The sequence below is a fragment of the Procambarus clarkii genome, chromosome 16 (assembly GCF_040958095.1).
Source record: "Procambarus clarkii isolate CNS0578487 chromosome 16, FALCON_Pclarkii_2.0, whole genome shotgun sequence".
NCBI lineage: Eukaryota > Metazoa > Arthropoda > Malacostraca > Decapoda > Cambaridae > Procambarus > Procambarus clarkii.
Genome location: NC_091165.1, coordinates 26,994,314 through 27,012,283, shown reverse-complemented (window position 1 = coordinate 27,012,283; position 17,970 = coordinate 26,994,314). Strand labels below are relative to the sequence as shown.

General features: G+C 40.7%; 1 protein-coding gene across 29 annotated transcripts in view; it reads left to right on the top strand.

The window, feature by feature from the left end:
- Positions 1 to 17,970, top strand: part of beta-Spec (spectrin beta chain) — a 117,392-nt gene that overhangs the window by 68,764 nt on the left and 30,658 nt on the right. For 23 of the 29 annotated variants that reach the window (XR_011228750.1, XR_011228749.1, XR_011228748.1 and 20 more), the window contains exons 1-3: positions 8,652 to 9,668; positions 11,815 to 11,966; positions 12,554 to 17,268. Coding sequence is in view for 5 of the 29 variants with exons in the window: in XM_069325367.1 (XP_069181468.1) it covers positions 8,918 to 9,668; positions 11,815 to 11,966; positions 12,554 to 17,268 (5,618 nt within the window). In the remaining 24 variants the exon portion in view is untranslated. Of the gene's footprint in view, positions 1 to 6,894; positions 7,044 to 8,651; positions 9,669 to 11,814; positions 11,967 to 12,553; positions 17,269 to 17,970 lie in introns of those variants that run through there. The other 6 variants (XR_011228753.1, XR_011228752.1, XR_011228751.1 and 3 more) reach the window with 1 other exon arrangement.

The window sequence follows — 17,970 nt, the reverse complement described above, 5'->3', positions numbered from 1 at the left end:
GGTATGGTGTGAGCTGAGGTAGTGCTGAACAATGAACTTACTGGAGGAAGTATTGTATTATCGGGAGAACAACGAAGGGACGAGAGGAGAGAATAAATAATTTAAAGGATGTAGAGCAACAATGATGTAGTAAAGGGAAGGATGCGTAGATTATATCTAATTAGGTTGTCAGAGGGCACTTGCTTCAGTTCCACTTGAGACTTCATTACAACTTTACCTTACGGTGGTTTCGAGGATCAACGTCCCTCACGGCTCACCTCTGATCAGCCCTCCTAGTTGGGGGTTTGGTCAACCAGACTATTGGACGAGACTGCTCGCACCCGGACGTATGAGTCAATCTAGTTGAGCAGGTATCGTTTGGAGGGGTTTAGCAACTTCTGTCTTGAACACCGTGAGAAGTTGGCCAGGTGTAAATCAACCAGGATTAAACTGACAAGATTCAATTAAGTGATGAAGATTAAGCCACCCAAGAGGTGACATGGGCATGAATAGCCCGTAAGTGGATTCATTTAGACTAGAAAGTTGTTTTTAAATTCAGCTACTTTGAAAAAAAAAAATTCCTGCAAGAAGGGCTATATATAGCTCGTAAAATATTAAGAGTATTTATAATAGGAAAAATAGAGCTAGAATACGAGTTCACCAGACCACGTGCTACTTTAAAATTTTTGTTCATAGTACCTGAATCTAAAACAACAATAACAGGGCTAGAGTTAGGGGACAGGTGTAGGGAGAGGACTACTTTAGGGAGACCACCATTTGGTCACCATTTGGTCCGGGAGACATCTCCCGTCACGCAGGGTGCAGTTGCGCCTCCACAGATCTCCAGTATCATCTTTTGATACTGGTAATGGCTCGAAAGGGCCACCACTTTCGGGTTATTCATGCCCGTGCCACCTTTTGGGTGGCTTAATCTTTATCAATCAATCAATTAGGAGTTAGGAGGCGTAGAAATGTGACACGGAAGTATTTGTATCAATGTTTGCGGATAGTGCAGAACATGTGTAAACTCCGAACACATGAGGGATGAGCTTAGATGCAGGATGTCGGAAAATCCGACACCATATAATATCATACAGACAGATAAGAGCTGTGTTGTATAAACAAGTTACCCATAGAAAACGTAACTTGTAGTGGAATTACCGTCTATAGAAAACGGGATATCATCACCACATACTATTATAATTCACCAGCTATTTTGCTGGGAATTATTCTTAAATACATTAGTCTTTGGACTTTACCATCATAAAAACATCTTATATAAATTAACTTAATTATCAATATTAAAGTAGAGTAAATGTGACCCTTCTATCACTTTCTGAAATCTGGACAAAGTAGGCCAGGCGTCAGTGAGGAAGGAGGGAGCCATTGTTGTGTCACCTCCGAGACGTGTGGAGCAAATTCGGCTCCTATCATTCTGGACAATGTCGGCCAGTAACGTCAATAGTATGGAGTGTTAAACAGCCATTGTGTATACGAGACCAGAGGCACACGGGAGCAAATACGGCTCCTGTTAAATTTACTTGGACGTAGTGTTATGGAAACCAAAGGTGTACCATTTTTCAACACGCTGTCTACATATCAAGTTAAGTGTTCTTTCCGAAACCCATTATCTATCATTAGTGGCCATTAATGTCATTATATAGGGTGACCCGGTTAGAACGCGAAATCGCCTCATACTAAAGGTAATTAAGCCAGGTCTTTAATGTTCCATGTACTGTATAGTGTTTTCTCTGATATAACTTGTCATATATAGGATTCTGGCTTCACAGTTAGCGCCCTTTTGACAGGTCAAGACGAGGAAGAGTTTGTGCACCAGTTACTGGGTGATATGGAAGCTACCTCAAAGAGGATAATTTGGTGTCTACACCCTAGTTATACCTGGTGGACTAACCTGCTGTACTATAAGATAAGGAACCTCATCAATGTATGTAGCTATTACTGTAGTTTGATTGGCTGCATATATATTAATTTAATAACCCCCCCTAATGTGTAGAGGATCGATTTGTGAGATTGAGATTATTGCAGAAATACAGTCCACTTATCATTATACAAATTGCTATCGAAGTATATAAATTAACGTAAATATAAATTCATATAAATTAAATAAATATAAATCTCACAGGTCGGTTCCCACACAGGAGACCCGTGGTATCTGCAGAGATAGTCAGAGAATTAGCTAGTCGACATCAGTTCAGATAATTGTATCTATCCGCCGGCCGCCGCCGCAAATAACATTTAGCAACCTAAGAAACACGTCTGGATTCGATGCACAAAACTATATATACAAGGGACATTCTGGATCATGCGTCAAACACCTCACAAAGAAACATAAGGTACAATGGTATGCATTTAACTTCGTCCCAGAACTGAGGATTAAACTATATAGAGAATAAGAGAGCTGAACCTCGAGTCACTTGAAGACTGCATCGGGGAGACAAGGTAATGCCATAAAAGGTTCCCCAGGGTATGTGTCAAGGGGGGTTAAAGAGGAAATGTTGAGTACAAGACAGGGTAGAAGAAGGGAACATTGATGGACTCTTTGAGCCTCAGATAGTCACAAGCATGTTAAAAACTTGTATTTTTAAGCATAAGTGTGGAGTGAGAGATGATGGAAGCTAATATAGGTTCCTAAAATGACGAGAAACAGGAGGGTTGAGAGTCATTGTGTAATACCTTCATCATTTGAGGATATTCATCGGTGATTGCTTCCCCCAAGTGGTTGTATCTCTCGCTCCATCTCCCCATATCCCTCACGCCGTACTGCAGACACACACCTGTGTCACCACCTTCCCCTCCCTGTCATCCCCCTCAAACCTCCACCTTCAACCATTCTCCCTCTACTGTCCCCGTATGCCATTCACGACTCATTCACTTCTCTCTCTCTCCCCCTCCTTTGCCTTCCCTACTTCATTTCCTTGGCCCTCCTCATATGCCCCTCCCTTCCTCTCCACCTTCTTCAGCAACACAACCCTCAGGAGGAATTGGAGCAGTCAGTGTTTATTTTAAGAGGTGATGTATTGAAGGTGATGAGGACACTGTATGAGCGTGCTTTATTACAAGACCCGAGCCTTCGTGCATCGAGAGAGTGGTGTTGTGTTGAAGCGGACAAGGCAAGAATGGAGAGAAAGGGAATGTTAAATATGGCAGAGAATAGTTGTTAGTGTGAAGGAAGCAGGGGTGGGGGTGGCGTGGGCGGGACGGAGAGCTGCCGCGTCCCGGTAAGTGACGTGATAACCCACTGACTCGCGCGGGGCCGCCTCTTGCCAACCCACCACACTTCCCACTCTTCTCTTCACCTCACTTCCCTCTCCTCTCTTCACCTCACTTCTCTCTCCTCTCTTAGCCTCACTTCACTTCCCTCACCATGTCCTGTTTTCCTCCCCATGCCTTTCCAATCCTTCCTCTTAACTATTTTTTCTCTTTCTCCCTTCTGCTCCCCCCCCCCTTCCATTTGCAGGTGTTAGGCGTAGTTGTTCTCGTCCAAGCCACACATGTTAGTACACACCGGGGACCGAGAGGAGGGTAAGGGTAGAAAGAGCGACACATCATCTCATTCAAACAAAACTCATGTTGATGGCAGATATAACAACCAAATTAGCATGTAACAAAGACAGTTTAAATAGACCTAGGTATCCACATCTCTGTTAAGATTATGTTGATTCGAGTATTCAGGCCTCTGAGAAATTACTCGTTCAAGGACCTAAACGCACTAGTATAAAAGTTATTTGTTTAAGAGTTGATACCTATATAAGAGGACAACGTGGACACCCACCAGGTAGTGGGGATATGGTAGGAAATGCAAAATAGAACCAGTGGAGTGTAGAAGCGCCACAGGCACAGAGAGTACTGTATGAACATCAAAGGTATAAAAGTGGAGCTCTTTAGGGAAAAAAGGACACTTCTGTAAGAAGTGCCGGACCAACCGGGCTGTAGTTGATATGTGGGCCTGCGGGCGCTTCCAAGCAAATAGTCTGTTGGACCAAGCTCTCAAAGTCAAGCCGGGCTTGGCGGAGTTGAACCATCACCAGAACCCCCATCTACGTACAATCTAGGTATAATAAAGGATTGCTGTATGTTTTCTTGCTGCGCTATCTTGCCTGCCTGGATACTGATGTGATGACAGAGCACTATACCATTCAAGGTAGCAACAGTACTTTGAAGAGTACCACAATTGGTGTGACATCACTTGTTTTGAATGTTATCTTCCACCCATAATTTTCCTGACTCGCTGTGTTTTGTTGCGTTCTCTGGACGTTACATCTTCTGGCACTATTATTAAAAGACCTTTCACTTGGTCACTCCTTTCCATGAGGTCCGCCAGTCTTCTATCCTGTACTCCTTTAAAGGTTTAGGTGATTTCCGGTCCTAGTACTTATTGCCACTGATTGTTATGAGGGGGTTGTAATACAAACGTCTGTACCCTTTTGTTAAAAATATAACACTGGTACTATAATACTGGTATAATACTGTATGCATCTTCAGAGGTTGTGGCCACGTCGCTGAGTATGGCTCCATGGGCCAGTCTTGGAGTGAGAAGTGTTGGCAAACAACCGAGACGATGACAAACACTGGGAGCCTTGTGCAAGAAGAATACTAACATATAAAAAAATTATGTATTTCAAGAGTATGGCACTTCATATAAATAAATATTTATTCATTTCTAAGGTGGAGAAAAAATTAGTCTATGTCATACAATCTGTAAGAAGTGTTGGTATTTCTAGCAGTTGCAATGTTTTCGTCAACAATCGGTTCATTCGGTAGCAGTCTTAAACATTTTGGTAACAGTGAATATCGTTCTCAGCGTGTAGTGGGTTGGTTTATGCATTGTGTAGTCATAGTTCAGTAGGGTTAGTGACTCCCTCATGGCTAACTCCGCCCTTTAGTAACCTATGACTAGGTTTTTCCTGCCCGAAACGCTTTGCGTAATAGTGGTTTTAGGCTTTGTATGTACTAGCTCTATCTATAAATCCATCAATGTTTGTATCTCACCTTGTATGTATGTACTTTACCTGAATAAACATTTGATTTGATTTAACTGAACCTGAAACTAGTCCCACTTAAGTGCTAAGTGTGTCGGAGTGTCAGATACACGGTACAAGCTGGAATACTGACTCGTACAAGATACTGTATAGGTACCTCATTTGTATACTGTGTTTTTGGGAGAGTAGGTAGGCTTACTCTGCCCTGATGTGACAATCGGGTCTCTGTCTGAGGCCTCTACCTTCACCATTAAGCTTTCAGTGAATGTCTTCATGTTGTTTTTTAGATTCATCTACTCAGAACAAAACATTCCAAACAGCACGGGCTATGGTGAGCTCGTTGTACTTATCTGGCACAGATGTGCAGTGAATGTCTCTATATCACGTCTCAAGATTTATAATTATTGATGATAATTTTTTGTTAATACTTTATTCTTAAGTAGCCGTGTGTCAGAGCCAGTTCATAGAAATTGTAATTTTAAGAGTGACTTAAAAATATTTATCTTGTCAATTGTGATAATGTGAACCAGATATGTGAATTGTTTATCACTGATGAAAAGCTGTCGTCAAGTTAGACATATTTTGTGTAACCAATGGGATTCTTGAGGGAAATTGCGTCTGCCTAGCTGTAGCAGTAACTGGAAATTAGTTGACTGTTGTGGGTTGCATCTTGGGGAAGATCGCGCATTGGCTAATAGGACCTTGGTAAAACTAACAGGCTTCCTATCCCAAATAATGTTTTAAATGTGTCATTAAGGGGTTATAAAGCAGGAAGAAGCGAGGGAGGAAGGTAGCACTCGCACGTAACGTAACCCAAGTGCATTCAGGTCGTTGTCTTTGCTTGTAACTGTGATGGTGACCATAAACACCGTGTGGTGAGGACACATGAATGGTTGGCAACGCTTGCCGCGTTTCCACATTGCCCCTGCTAGTTCAGTTGTGTACTCTACAAAATTTGTCTGTTTAGTCTTTATATCGCTCAGGTCTGGACCGAAACATTTTAGACTAGTCATTCATTATTTAGTCAGGTTTGTTATCTGGCAATAATATTCATTTACATGATAGTAAGAAGCTGTAAATACTCTGCGATGTAAAAGTGAGCCAACGTGTTTCAGGAAAATAATTTTACCTTTCGGTGTACCAGATGCTTGGTTGGGTGAGAGGTGCATAGTAATGAGCAAGTGTTGTGGAGGCACACGTGTTCCAATCACCAGCACGGCTGCCCCAGCAGGTGCGGGGAATAATGTACACTATGAACTTAATACAACTTCAACCACCAGTGGTATCCACCCACTCGTACCCGAACAGGAAATGTTAAGTTCTTACTGACGTAATCATGCAGCTTGCCAAGATAAGCACCAACTAAAAAGAAGAAAAAGTTGAAGGGGGGTGGGGCTTGGTAGGGAAGTGGCAGGTGGAGGGGCCATAGAGGAGGGGAAGGGAGGGTGTGGGGGCAATAGGAATAGTTTTAGGGTTCCAAATTACAAGCCAAGAGCTGTTATCCTATATCAACTCATTTAATGCCTAACCCTAGAAAATGATCAATATAGTGAATAAACAATTATATTATTGGATACAGTACTTGAATGTAAAGTTACCATCATACAATATTATGTATAGAGTGAAGTCACAGTTAATTGTTTATGGGCTATTCATGCCCGTGCCACCTCTTGGGTGGCTTAATCTTTGTCATCATCAGTGGTGTGTCAGAGCCTTCATATGTTCGGTTAAATTGATTTCATACCGTCTGTCACTCTTCTGGAGGGAGCTGCCACAATTTAATTAAATCACTAGTTGTGTATTTGTTTCAAAGAAACTTATTATTCATTTGATATTCCCTGTATGAAGAGATTCCCTGTGTGGGAGATTCAATAGTTTGATATATTTTTGTTATATTTGTATTTTTTCTTTCTAGGGTCTGAAAGAGGAAGATGACAACAGATATTAGTGTGGGGGTCCGATGGGACCCCCTCAAGCAGGAAGAAGTGATCGAAGACTTCGACTACGATGGTGGAAACTCCTCCTCCAGATTGTTCGAGCGATCTAGGATCAAAGCTCTAGCTGGTGAGTTGCCTTAAGACATACATTGCCAGCTTTTGGAGTGGCTTCTCTAATGTAAATGTTTTTCTTCATAGCACTGTTATTGTATAAATATTGCTAGCATATTAACCCTTGGTAGATACTTTTCTAACAGATCTTTCTAGGCTACACAAACTAGAAAATTATTCAGACATGTTAATTGCATCATTATATTCTGACCTAAATGATTACACATTTTATCAATATTAAAAATGTAATGAATTTGCCATAATAAGGCTTTCAGTATCGGTAGTTGGTGAATTGGTAAAAGGATTTAATCTATTTCTAGCCATACGCTTTATTCTTATAGCAGGGTTTTTCCCAGGTTATTTACTCCTAAAGAGTAAGTATTTTGTACCATTTGTGATAAGTGCAGTCATTATGTTTTATTAATAATTCTTGAGCAAGAATGACTAAAGTTATAGGCAGAGAATAACTTCCTGTAAATGGTACATTACTTCAGATTAAACAAAATTATTTTATCATAATTAGCAAACAAAAGAATTTTTGCTGTCATTGATTATGATGCATTTGCACTGCTGTATGTCACATTAACTAGCAGTGAGGGAGAAAGGGTAGATGCCCTGTCCTTAAAGTACTCCAGTAGAGTTAGCTTTTGGGTATGCAGGTGTATGAAATTAGTGCTGGGGCTCCCCACTACATAGTATACAATTGTGCATACTTCTCAATGTGCCCACTAAACTGAAAAAAAGAATGGTTTGCATCAGTTTGGAGGGCTGTCAGTAATTGATGTGTAGGTGAGGTGGGATTACCCATGTGAAAGGAACCTCATCCTGTGGGTGATAAATGGTAATTATGTCTACAGGATACACCTTACTACTCCTACCCACCACACAACCAGTTTAAGACATCACCTGTTGTGCTCAAATACAGTAATGTTGGTGCTTATTCTTTTCTACCATTTGCCTTAATTTAACAAATAATTATATTTGTGAGGAAGTTTGAGTGGCTGACACAGGAAGACTTATCTTATCCTTAGGAAATTTGTCATTGATTACTATTGTGTACAGTAATATTTGCTTTGATAGGAATTATTTTCAGAAGATGGTTTGTTACTAAGTGGTCCATATCCTGCAGAAATGAACTGTTTGTGGGACTGGGGTGGCTGGAATGTGACATGGATGGGGGTTGGTGGTGAGGGGTGGTTGAGTTTGGTTTGAGGTGTGGGTGGTAGATAAATGCAATGGGGGGGGAGATGGTGGCAGTTTTATCTACCATTCATATCAATTGACATTATTGATTAATTACACCTGGATAAAATAGAGGTTCTGCACCTCAAAATACAATCTTAACAGTTAAGATAAGGTACAGTATAGCTTGTCACTAAAGCATGAGGGAGTGTTTGACAATTCCATTATGCTATACATTTATAATTGTGTGTGTGTGTGTGTGTTCTGTACCTGTTGATGGTTGTTTGGCTTATTTTCTTCATTAAATAATGAATAAAATTTGGCTGATAATATCTTGACATTACTCGGGGTTAGTGGTTTAATTTTCATGAAAATTTAGACAAATGAGGTTTTGGCAACTTTACAGTGATAATGGGATCAGATAGTGAACTACGTATACTCTTCTCTTCACATTAGCAGCAGTAGCGGGTTCACTTTGGCCCAAAGTGGTTTAAGTTCAAGTGCACATGTTAAAATAAATTTGACTCACTGATACTTCTTTTGTGTGGTGTTATCACTGTGAACATCCTGCCTCCACCTACGTCAGTGAGTGTTTGTTAACCAGACGAGATTGATGGTCGTTTTCTGACGATATCTAACTTAAATTTGACGTGATAAGTGTGTGTATTTGTTAAAGATATATTTAGTAAAGTGGAAGACCATCATACAATGGAAGATAATTGCTCTGCAATGGAAGATGATTGCTCACAGAAGTCAAGTGATCAGATTTTTGAGCAGCAGTCAATGGGTTCATCCCAGATCATCAGGGAGGAACAATGTAATAGAGAGAGAAAACAATGGAGGAAATCTCTTGGTGATGCTTGGAGATACTCCCTGGGTGATTTTGAGGGTAATATTCTCACTAATGAGACTACTAACAGTGCCAAGTGTCGTGTAGTACCCACAGAAAAGGAATGTAATAAAACTGCGGGCACAGATGCAAGTGATGATTTACCCGATGCCATGCTTGGCTATAAATTGGAGTCTGTGGATGGCATTAAATACAAATCTACTACCTCTACTCAGTTGTCCAGCAACATATTAACAGTTGCAGATAAATGCAGTATCAGTGAAAATTCTGATAATTGTTCTGATCAAAACGCTGATTATTTCCGAGATGGATCAAAGAGTGATGGAGATACATGCAGTGATACACGCAGTGAGCCTGTATTAATGAGATCTACTTCAACCAGCTGCTCCAGCCCGCATGACAAGTCTCCTACATCCCCATCCAGTAGTGAGGATGCGTTTCATGATATGAAATTTACGATATCTCCCTGGTCCCCATCTAGTGGGTGTACTCAATCGGTGCGTCTTATAAAGGTTCGAACAAGGAATGTCAGAAGATCATTAAGCAATGATCCTGATATACAAAGCCGATACATAGCATCTATGGAACACCACATTAAACTACTCAAAGGTAATAAACTGTTCGTAGTTGTTAATTCGGGTAGATTTAAAATTAAAAGATTAACTTCCAGTGCCTGCATTGGCTTATGTAACAAAGATAGAATGAAACAAATGGTACTGGATCTATTCCAAATTACCAAGGGTTCAATTGCATTAATGTTTCTGGCATTTTCTATTTACAATACTGTTTACTGTACTCAAAATTGAGCAGATCAGTTGGGATCGATCCCCAATATAGGTCATCATTGTTGTATCGCAAATTAACACAGAAATGACACTTAACCATATAATACAGCTGTATGAACACTGATGTTACAGTGCATAATCTGTGATGAAATTAATATTAAATTTAGCTGTCATGAAATGGAAGATGAAGATTTCATATTGATAATTTTCTTACTGATCTAACTGTTTGCACCTGTGGGTATAAGACTACTGTACTAGTGATAACCTGTCTCGGCATTTTCCTGCCATGTCCACTTTCAATGTACTGTATCTCATTTGGAAGTTGGCACTGCAAGTGAAAGCAATATCCTCCCTTGAACACTCTAAACTAGAAGAATGTCACTGCTGCTGGCCTGGATAACTTGGCGTCTGCTCAGTGGAGCACTTAATAATACCATTTTAAATTCCAACTTCTGTAATGCAATTGTCTTCTTCAGTGTAATTTGCATTGGAGCATGCTTAATGACATTTTATACATCTTGTATCAATATTAGCTAGGAGAGAGAGAGAGAGAGAGTACACCTTTTAAAAGAAAGATGCATGCCTGGTGCGAATGATTACATTAGAGAATTCCAAAGGTGATCTATATTTTGGCAAAAGCTACGTAAAGATGTCGGGTTGTCCTATACTGTAGATGGCAGATACCTCAGATCAGATGATGTACTAATGCTCAATATTATTAAGCCATAAAGAGAATATTAAGAAAGATAAAAATAATAGAGATCAAAGATTGCCGATAGCCTTTGGAGAAAAATGTTGTGTGAATTTTGGGGTGAAATTAGAAAAATTAAGTTCTTGCAAAGGGATCATGAATGTCATGGATAATTCCTATGGGCTCCGTAATAAAGAAACTGTTGACAACTTTTGAGAGACCAAAATTGGGATATGCAGCAGTTGTACAGTGCCCATATCTCAAGTGGCACATTGATAAACTGTAAAAGGTGCAAGAAACGTGCTATAATAGGGCTTCTTGAACTGAAAACCAAGAGCTATGAAGAGGCTACAGGCATTATATAGGCCAAAGCTAGACGATAGAAAAAAGAGGCAGTATGATCACCCCATACAAAATAGTACAGTTAACAGGAATTGACAAGGAATTCTTCAAACCTGCAACTTCAAGAACAAGAGGCTTTAGATTCAAGCTAAGGAAACATAGGTGCAAGAAAATATGGAACAAGCGAGACGGTGGTGGATGCCTAAACTGTCAGTACTGTAGTTTCAGTCATATAACAAAGCGTATTGGGAAGATGGGACACCACAAACGTATCTCTCATCCTGTAACTACACTTTGGTAATTACATACTTCAACCTAGGGGAGCCGGTCGGCCGAGCGGACAGCACACTGGACTTGTGATCCTGTGGTCCCGGGTTCTATCCCGGGCGCCGGCGAGAAACAATGGGCAGAGTTTTTCACCCTATGCCCCTGTAACCTAGCAGTAAAATAGGTACCTGGGTGTTAGTCAGCTGTCACGGGCTGCTTCCTGGGGGTGGAGGCCTGGTCGAGGACCGGGCCGCGGGGACACTAAAACCCCGAAATTATCTCAAGATAACCTCAAGATATGCTATATACAGGACAGACGTTATTGAAATTAATGTAACAGCAGTCAACAAGAGCTGCTTATATCTTGCTTACACCTACACACTGTAGCTTCTTGTTATGGTTGAGAAAGCAGTAATTTACCGAGTTTTAACTACAGTACTGTATGTCAGTAGGTTAATTGAACTCAAGGAAACACAGCTAGTCTTCTTCATTCTTGATGGATGACCCAGGCCAAGAAAGGGGGTCACTAATGTTTCTTTTAACTTGTGTAATTTTATTAAACCAGCCTATCCAGCTGGCCCTGTGTTGGTGTTATAAATAACTACGATTTCTGTACATAAATTGTGCATATTTTTTTAATGCAGTTGGCTAATAATGTGTTCTCTTTTAGATGAGCGTGAGAGTGTGCAGAAGAAAACCTTTTGTAAATGGGTAAATTCTCACTTGGTTCGTGTTAGTGCTCGAATTGCAGACCTCTACGTTGATCTTCGAGATGGAAAGCAACTCATCAAGCTTCTGGAGATCCTCTCTGGAGAACGACTAGTGAGTACAGTGGGTCACAATATTAAGTGTAAATATATATCCACATTCAGTACTGGATATACTGTACTTACAAAGATAAATATGGAGGAAGAATAATTTTGAGAAGGCAACTGAAGGAAAGGTAAATGGCAGCTCGTAGAAAAGGAGGGACATGAGTAAAGGGAGAGGAAAAAGAGAGGCATGTGTGTTTGAGAGAAGCTATATGGAAGAGGGGACAATGAGTAGTTGACAGGAAGGGAAGTGAAAGGATATATATGGCAGGATAAGGGACAAGGTTGCATGGCAAAGGAAAAGAAAGGAAAAGGCTCATTTCTTAGAAGGAAAAATGGCCATCATGAAATTTAGGCTTTGTAAAAGACATGAAAAGCATATCACAATTTGACAGTAAAGTGTAAGGCTACCAACCAAAAAAATTTGTGGTAAGATGAATTTTTCAGCCTTGGTGATGGCCAACAAGCTGTGAATAATTCTGTAGTAAACTTCCAAAATAATAAATTTGGTTTCTAAATAATTAGCATTTACAGTAACCACATTGTGTATATTTTCTTTATTTGAAGTGTTTGATCAATTTTTTTTTATACCCTCAGCCACGACCCACCAAAGGAAAGATGAGAATCCACTGCCTTGAGAATGTAGACAAAGCTTTGCAGTTCCTCCGGGATCAACGCGTCCACTTGGAGAACATGGGTTCACACGACATTGTCGATGGTAATGCACGTCTCACATTGGGTCTCATCTGGACCATTATCCTCCGCTTCCAAATTCAAGATATTACCATCGAAGAGACAGAGAATCAAGAGACAAAAAGTGCAAAGGATGCTCTTCTTCTTTGGTGTCAAATGAAGACTGCTGGTTATCACAATGTTAACATCAGAAATTTCACTACATCTTGGAGAGATGGCTTGGCTTTTAATGCCATCATTCACAAGCATAGACCAGATTTGGTGCAGTATGAGAAATTATCTCGTTCAAATCCCATTCACAACCTCAACAATGCTTTCAATGTGGCTGAAAACAAACTGGGGCTTACAAAACTCTTGGATGCTGAGGATATATTTGTTGAACAGCCTGATGAGAAGTCAATTATTACCTATGTTGTCACCTACTACCACTACTTCTCAAAGTTGAAGCAGGAGACAGTTCAAGGCAAACGTATAGGCAAGGTGGTTGGTATTGCCATGGAGAATGATAGGATGATCAGAGAGTACGAAGGCTTGACCTCGGATCTTCTCAAGTGGATTGAAACTACAATTGAATCTCTTAATGACCGAGATTTTGCCAACTCCTTAACTGGAGTTCAAACGCAGTTGACACAGTTCAACACTTACCGCACTGTAGAAAAACCACCAAAGTTTGTAGAAAAGGGTAACCTTGAGGTGCTGCTTTTTACTTTACAATCAAAGATGCGAGCTAACAACCAAAAACCATATTTGCCTAAAGAAGGTAAAATGATTAGTGACATCAATAAAGCCTGGGAACGTTTGGAGAAGGCAGAACACGAACGAGAGTTAGCATTGCGAGAAGAACTCATTCGTCAAGAGAAATTGGAGCAGCTGGCAGCTAGATTTAACCGCAAGGCTGGGATGAGAGAAACTTGGCTGTCTGAAAACCAACGTCTTGTTTCTCAGGACAACTTTGGCTTTGATTTGGCAGCAGTGGAAGCAGCAGCAAAGAAACATGAAGCTATTGAGACTGATATCTTTGCTTATGAGGAACGTGTACAGGCAGTTGTTGCAGTGGCACAGGAACTTGAGACTGAACGATATCATGATATTGAACGCATTAATGCCAGGAAAGATAATGTGTTACGGCTATGGAACTACTTGCTGGAGCTTTTGCGCCTTCGTCGTATGAGACTCGAACTTTCCCTACAATTGCAACAGAACTTCCAAGAAATGATATACATTCTAGATTCTATGGAAGATATGAAAGTACGGCTGTTAAGTGAAGATTATGGAAAACATCTTATGGGTGTAGAGGACTTGCTGCAAAAACATTCCTTGTTGGAGGCAGATATCAATGTTCTGGGTGAGCGTGTAAAAACTGTTATCGAACATTCTCAAAGGTTCCTTGATGATGAGCAAGTGGAAGGTTATCGGCCATGTGATCCATCCATTGTCTTGGAACGTGTGCAGCAATTAGAAGATGCTTATGGTGAATTAGTCAAGCTGGCAGTGGAGCGTCGACTGCGTTTGGAAGAGTCCCGCAAGTTATGGCAGTTCTACTGGGATATGGCAGAGGAGGAGAATTGGATCAAGGAGAAGGAACAAATTCTGTCAACTTCAGATATAGGGCATGACCTCATTACTGTTAACCTACTCTTGACTAAGCACAAAACTGTAGAAGAAGAACTTCTTTCTCATGAACCCCAAATAATGGCTGTTGTCAAGGTTGGAGAAGAGCTAATTGTTCAGCAACACTTTGGTTCCGACAAAATTCAGGAAAGAATTGATGAGATTATGGGAATGTGGAACAGCCTTAAGGAGAAGTCTGCAACCAGAAAGAAGAGGTTGACAGATGCAGTGGACCTGCATCAGTTCTATACAGAAGCCGATGATGTGGACACATGGATGCTAGATATACTGCGTTTGGTATCCAGTGAAGATACTGGCAGAGATGAAGCCACTGTACAGTCTCTACTTAAGAAACACAAAGATGTTACTGAAGAGTTGAAGAATTATGCCACTACAATTGAAGCTCTTCACCAACAAGCATCGGAGCTTAATGAGATTGACAGAGAGTCTCCAGATGTCGTTGAAAGGTTGGCATCAATTGATAGACGTTACAAAGAACTCCTGGAATTGGCAAAGATGCGTAAACAGAGACTTCTTGATGCCTTGTCATTGTATAAATTATTCACTGAGGCAGATGGTGTTGAACAGTGGATAGGAGAGAAAGAAAGAATGCTTCAAACGATGGTTCCAGCAAAGGATATTGAAGATTGTGAGATCATGAAACATAGATATGAAGGATTTGAACAGGAAATGAATGCTAATGCTAGTCGTGTTGCAGTAGTGAATCAACTAGCTCGCCAGCTGCTACATGTTGAACACCCTAATTCGGAAGACATTGTAACCCGCCAGAATCAGTTAAACCAGCGATGGGCAGAGCTACGGGAAAAGGCTGAGAACAAACGTGAAGAACTTAACTCTGCTCATGGTGTTCAGACATTCCACATTGAATGCCGAGAAACTGTTCTGTGGATTGAGGACAAGAAGAGAGTCTTGATGGAGACGGCTGATCTTGGTACTGATCTAAGTGGTATCATGACTCTACAGCGGCGTCTTTCTGGTATGGAGCGAGACTTGGCAGCCATTCAAGCAAAGTTGGATTCTTTGGAAAGAGAAGCAGATAAGATTAGTAAAGACCATCCTGAAGAAGCTGAACTTATTCGTGAACGTGTTGAACAAATTCGTGCTGTATGGGATCAGCTTACTCAACTCTTGAAGGAACGTGATGCTAAACTTGAGGAGGCTGGTGATCTTCATCGCTTCTTGCGTGATTTGGATCATTTCCAGGCCTGGTTGACAAAGACCATGACTGATGTTGCCTCTGAAGATATTCCATCTAATCTTGCTGAAGCAGAGAAGCTTCTTAGTCAGCACCAGTCTATCAGAGAAGAGATTGATAATTACACTGAAGATTACACTAAGATGATGGAATATGGTGAACGTATAACTGCAGAAGATGTCACTCCAGCTGATGATGCTCAGTATATGTTCTTAAGAGAACGTCTGAAGGCCCTGAAGGATGGCTGGGCAGAATTACACCAGATGTGGGAGAACAGACAACAGCTTTTGTCCCAGTCTCTTAACTTGCAAATGTTCTTGCGTGACACCAAACAAGGTGAAGTACTTCTTAGCCAGCAGGAGCACTACCTCAGCAAGGATGAGACGCCTACAAACTTGGAACAGGCAGAGAACCTCATTAAGAGACATGAAGCATTCCTTACAACCATGGAAGCTAATGATGAAAAGATAAATGGCATATGTCAATTTGCTCAGAGGCTTTTGGATGAAGAGCACTTTGCAGCAGACAAAATCCAGAAGAAGGCAGAAAATATTGAAGAACGTCGTCAACAAAATAGAGAACGAGCAATGGAGCAGATGGAACGTTTAAGGGACCAATTGCAAGTACATCAGTTCCTTCAAGACTGTGAAGAACTAAATGATTGGGTCCAGGAAAAACATATCATTGCCCAAGATGAGAGTTATCGGTCAGCCAAGACTGTGCATAGTAAGTGGACCCGTCACCAGGCCTTTGAAGCAGAGATTGCCAGCAATAAAGACAGGTTAATCAGAGTACAACAGGCTGGAGAGGAATTAGTTAAAGAAAAACCAGAGATGGCCGAGCTCATTGGACCCAAGATTAGCGAACTTAACCAGCACTTTGATGCTCTTGAAACCACTACCAAAGAAAAGGGTGAACGTCTGTTTGATGCTAATCGGCAAGTGCTTTATGAGCAGACTTGTGATGACATTGATACTTGGATGACAGACTTGGAAAAGCAAATTGAAGGTCGTGATACAGGAATGGATCTTACTTCTGTAAATATACTCATGCAGAAACAACAAATGATTGAAACACAAATGGCTGTTAAAGCCAAACAAGTGGAACAGTTAGAAAGTCAAGCTGATTATTTACAACGCATGACACCAGAGAAGACTGAGGAAATTAAATTAATGAAGGCAATGGTAGAAAAGAAGTTCGAGTCGCTCAAAGCTCCCCTAGATGAACGTAATTGGGCTCTGGCAAAAAAGAAAGAAGCATATCAGTTCAGAAGAGATGTGGAGGATGAGAAGTTATGGATACTAGAAAAGATGCCACAGGCATCTAACACAGAATATGGCAACTCTCTCTTCACCGTCCACATGCTAAAGAAGAAGCTCCAGAGTTTAAGCACAGAAATTGATAACCATGAACCACGCATTAATTTGGTATGTGCAAATGGCAGAAAACTTATTGAAGAAGGACACGAGAGTGCAGACGAATTCCACAAATTGTTAGAGGATTTGTTAGATCATTGGGCCAAATTGAAGGATGCCTTAGAGCACAGACGGTCAAAACTTTTGGTGTCGGAAAAAGCACAACAATATCTCTTTGATGCAAGTGAGGCAGAGGTTTGGATGAGTGAACAGGAACTTTACATGATGGTGGAGGATCGTGGCAAGGATGAAATTTCTGCTCAGAACTTGATGAAGAAACACCAGAGTTTAGAGTGTGCTGTAGCAGACTATGCAGAAACGATAAGACAGCTTGGAGAAACGGCGAGACATCTTATTAATGAAGAACATCCTGACAGGCAAGTCTTTCTCTTAAAAACTTATGGATTTAAAAATTTGAGGTATTGAAGAAAATTGCTTCATAGCATTGATTTAGTTTAATGAGAAGGATAGCCTGTTTAGGTTTTAAGGCATTCCATATGTTTGTTTCGTGTCTGCTTCTAATGTTTTAGTAATTTTCACGCCCTTGCTCTAGACCTGGTGTGATATTCAATTTTAGGCACTTCTCTTTCTCAGAATCCTGTAGCTGTCTCCTTCTTTTATTGCCATTCTAGTCTCTCTTCCATTCCCCATCATAATAGGCATTTGCTAGGATTGAGCTCTATGAAGTACAGTATTTGTCATTGATGTGCCCAGTTCTGTGGTTTGTTGAGATCTTCCTTTAGTAACTTGTAATTTTCCTCCATATTAATCCTCCTCGGCCCTTAATCAGCTTAAGGGCTGAGGAAGGTTAAGATGGAGGACAACATCTACAAACCTTGACATGCAAGAGCACACTTCCTTGGGTACGTCATTCATGTAAATCAAGAACAGTATTTTCCAAGAACTTTTGAAGGGGGGAACCCTACTTTATAATTCCTTCCTATATACATTTTCTTTCATTAATACTTTCTTTCCTGTCTCCTTCATCCAATCAAGTACCCTCTGAATTATTCCAGCCTACTTCTGTCTTGTGTAATTACCTTCCATTGAGTATACAGTAGTATTAAAGAGTTTTAGCC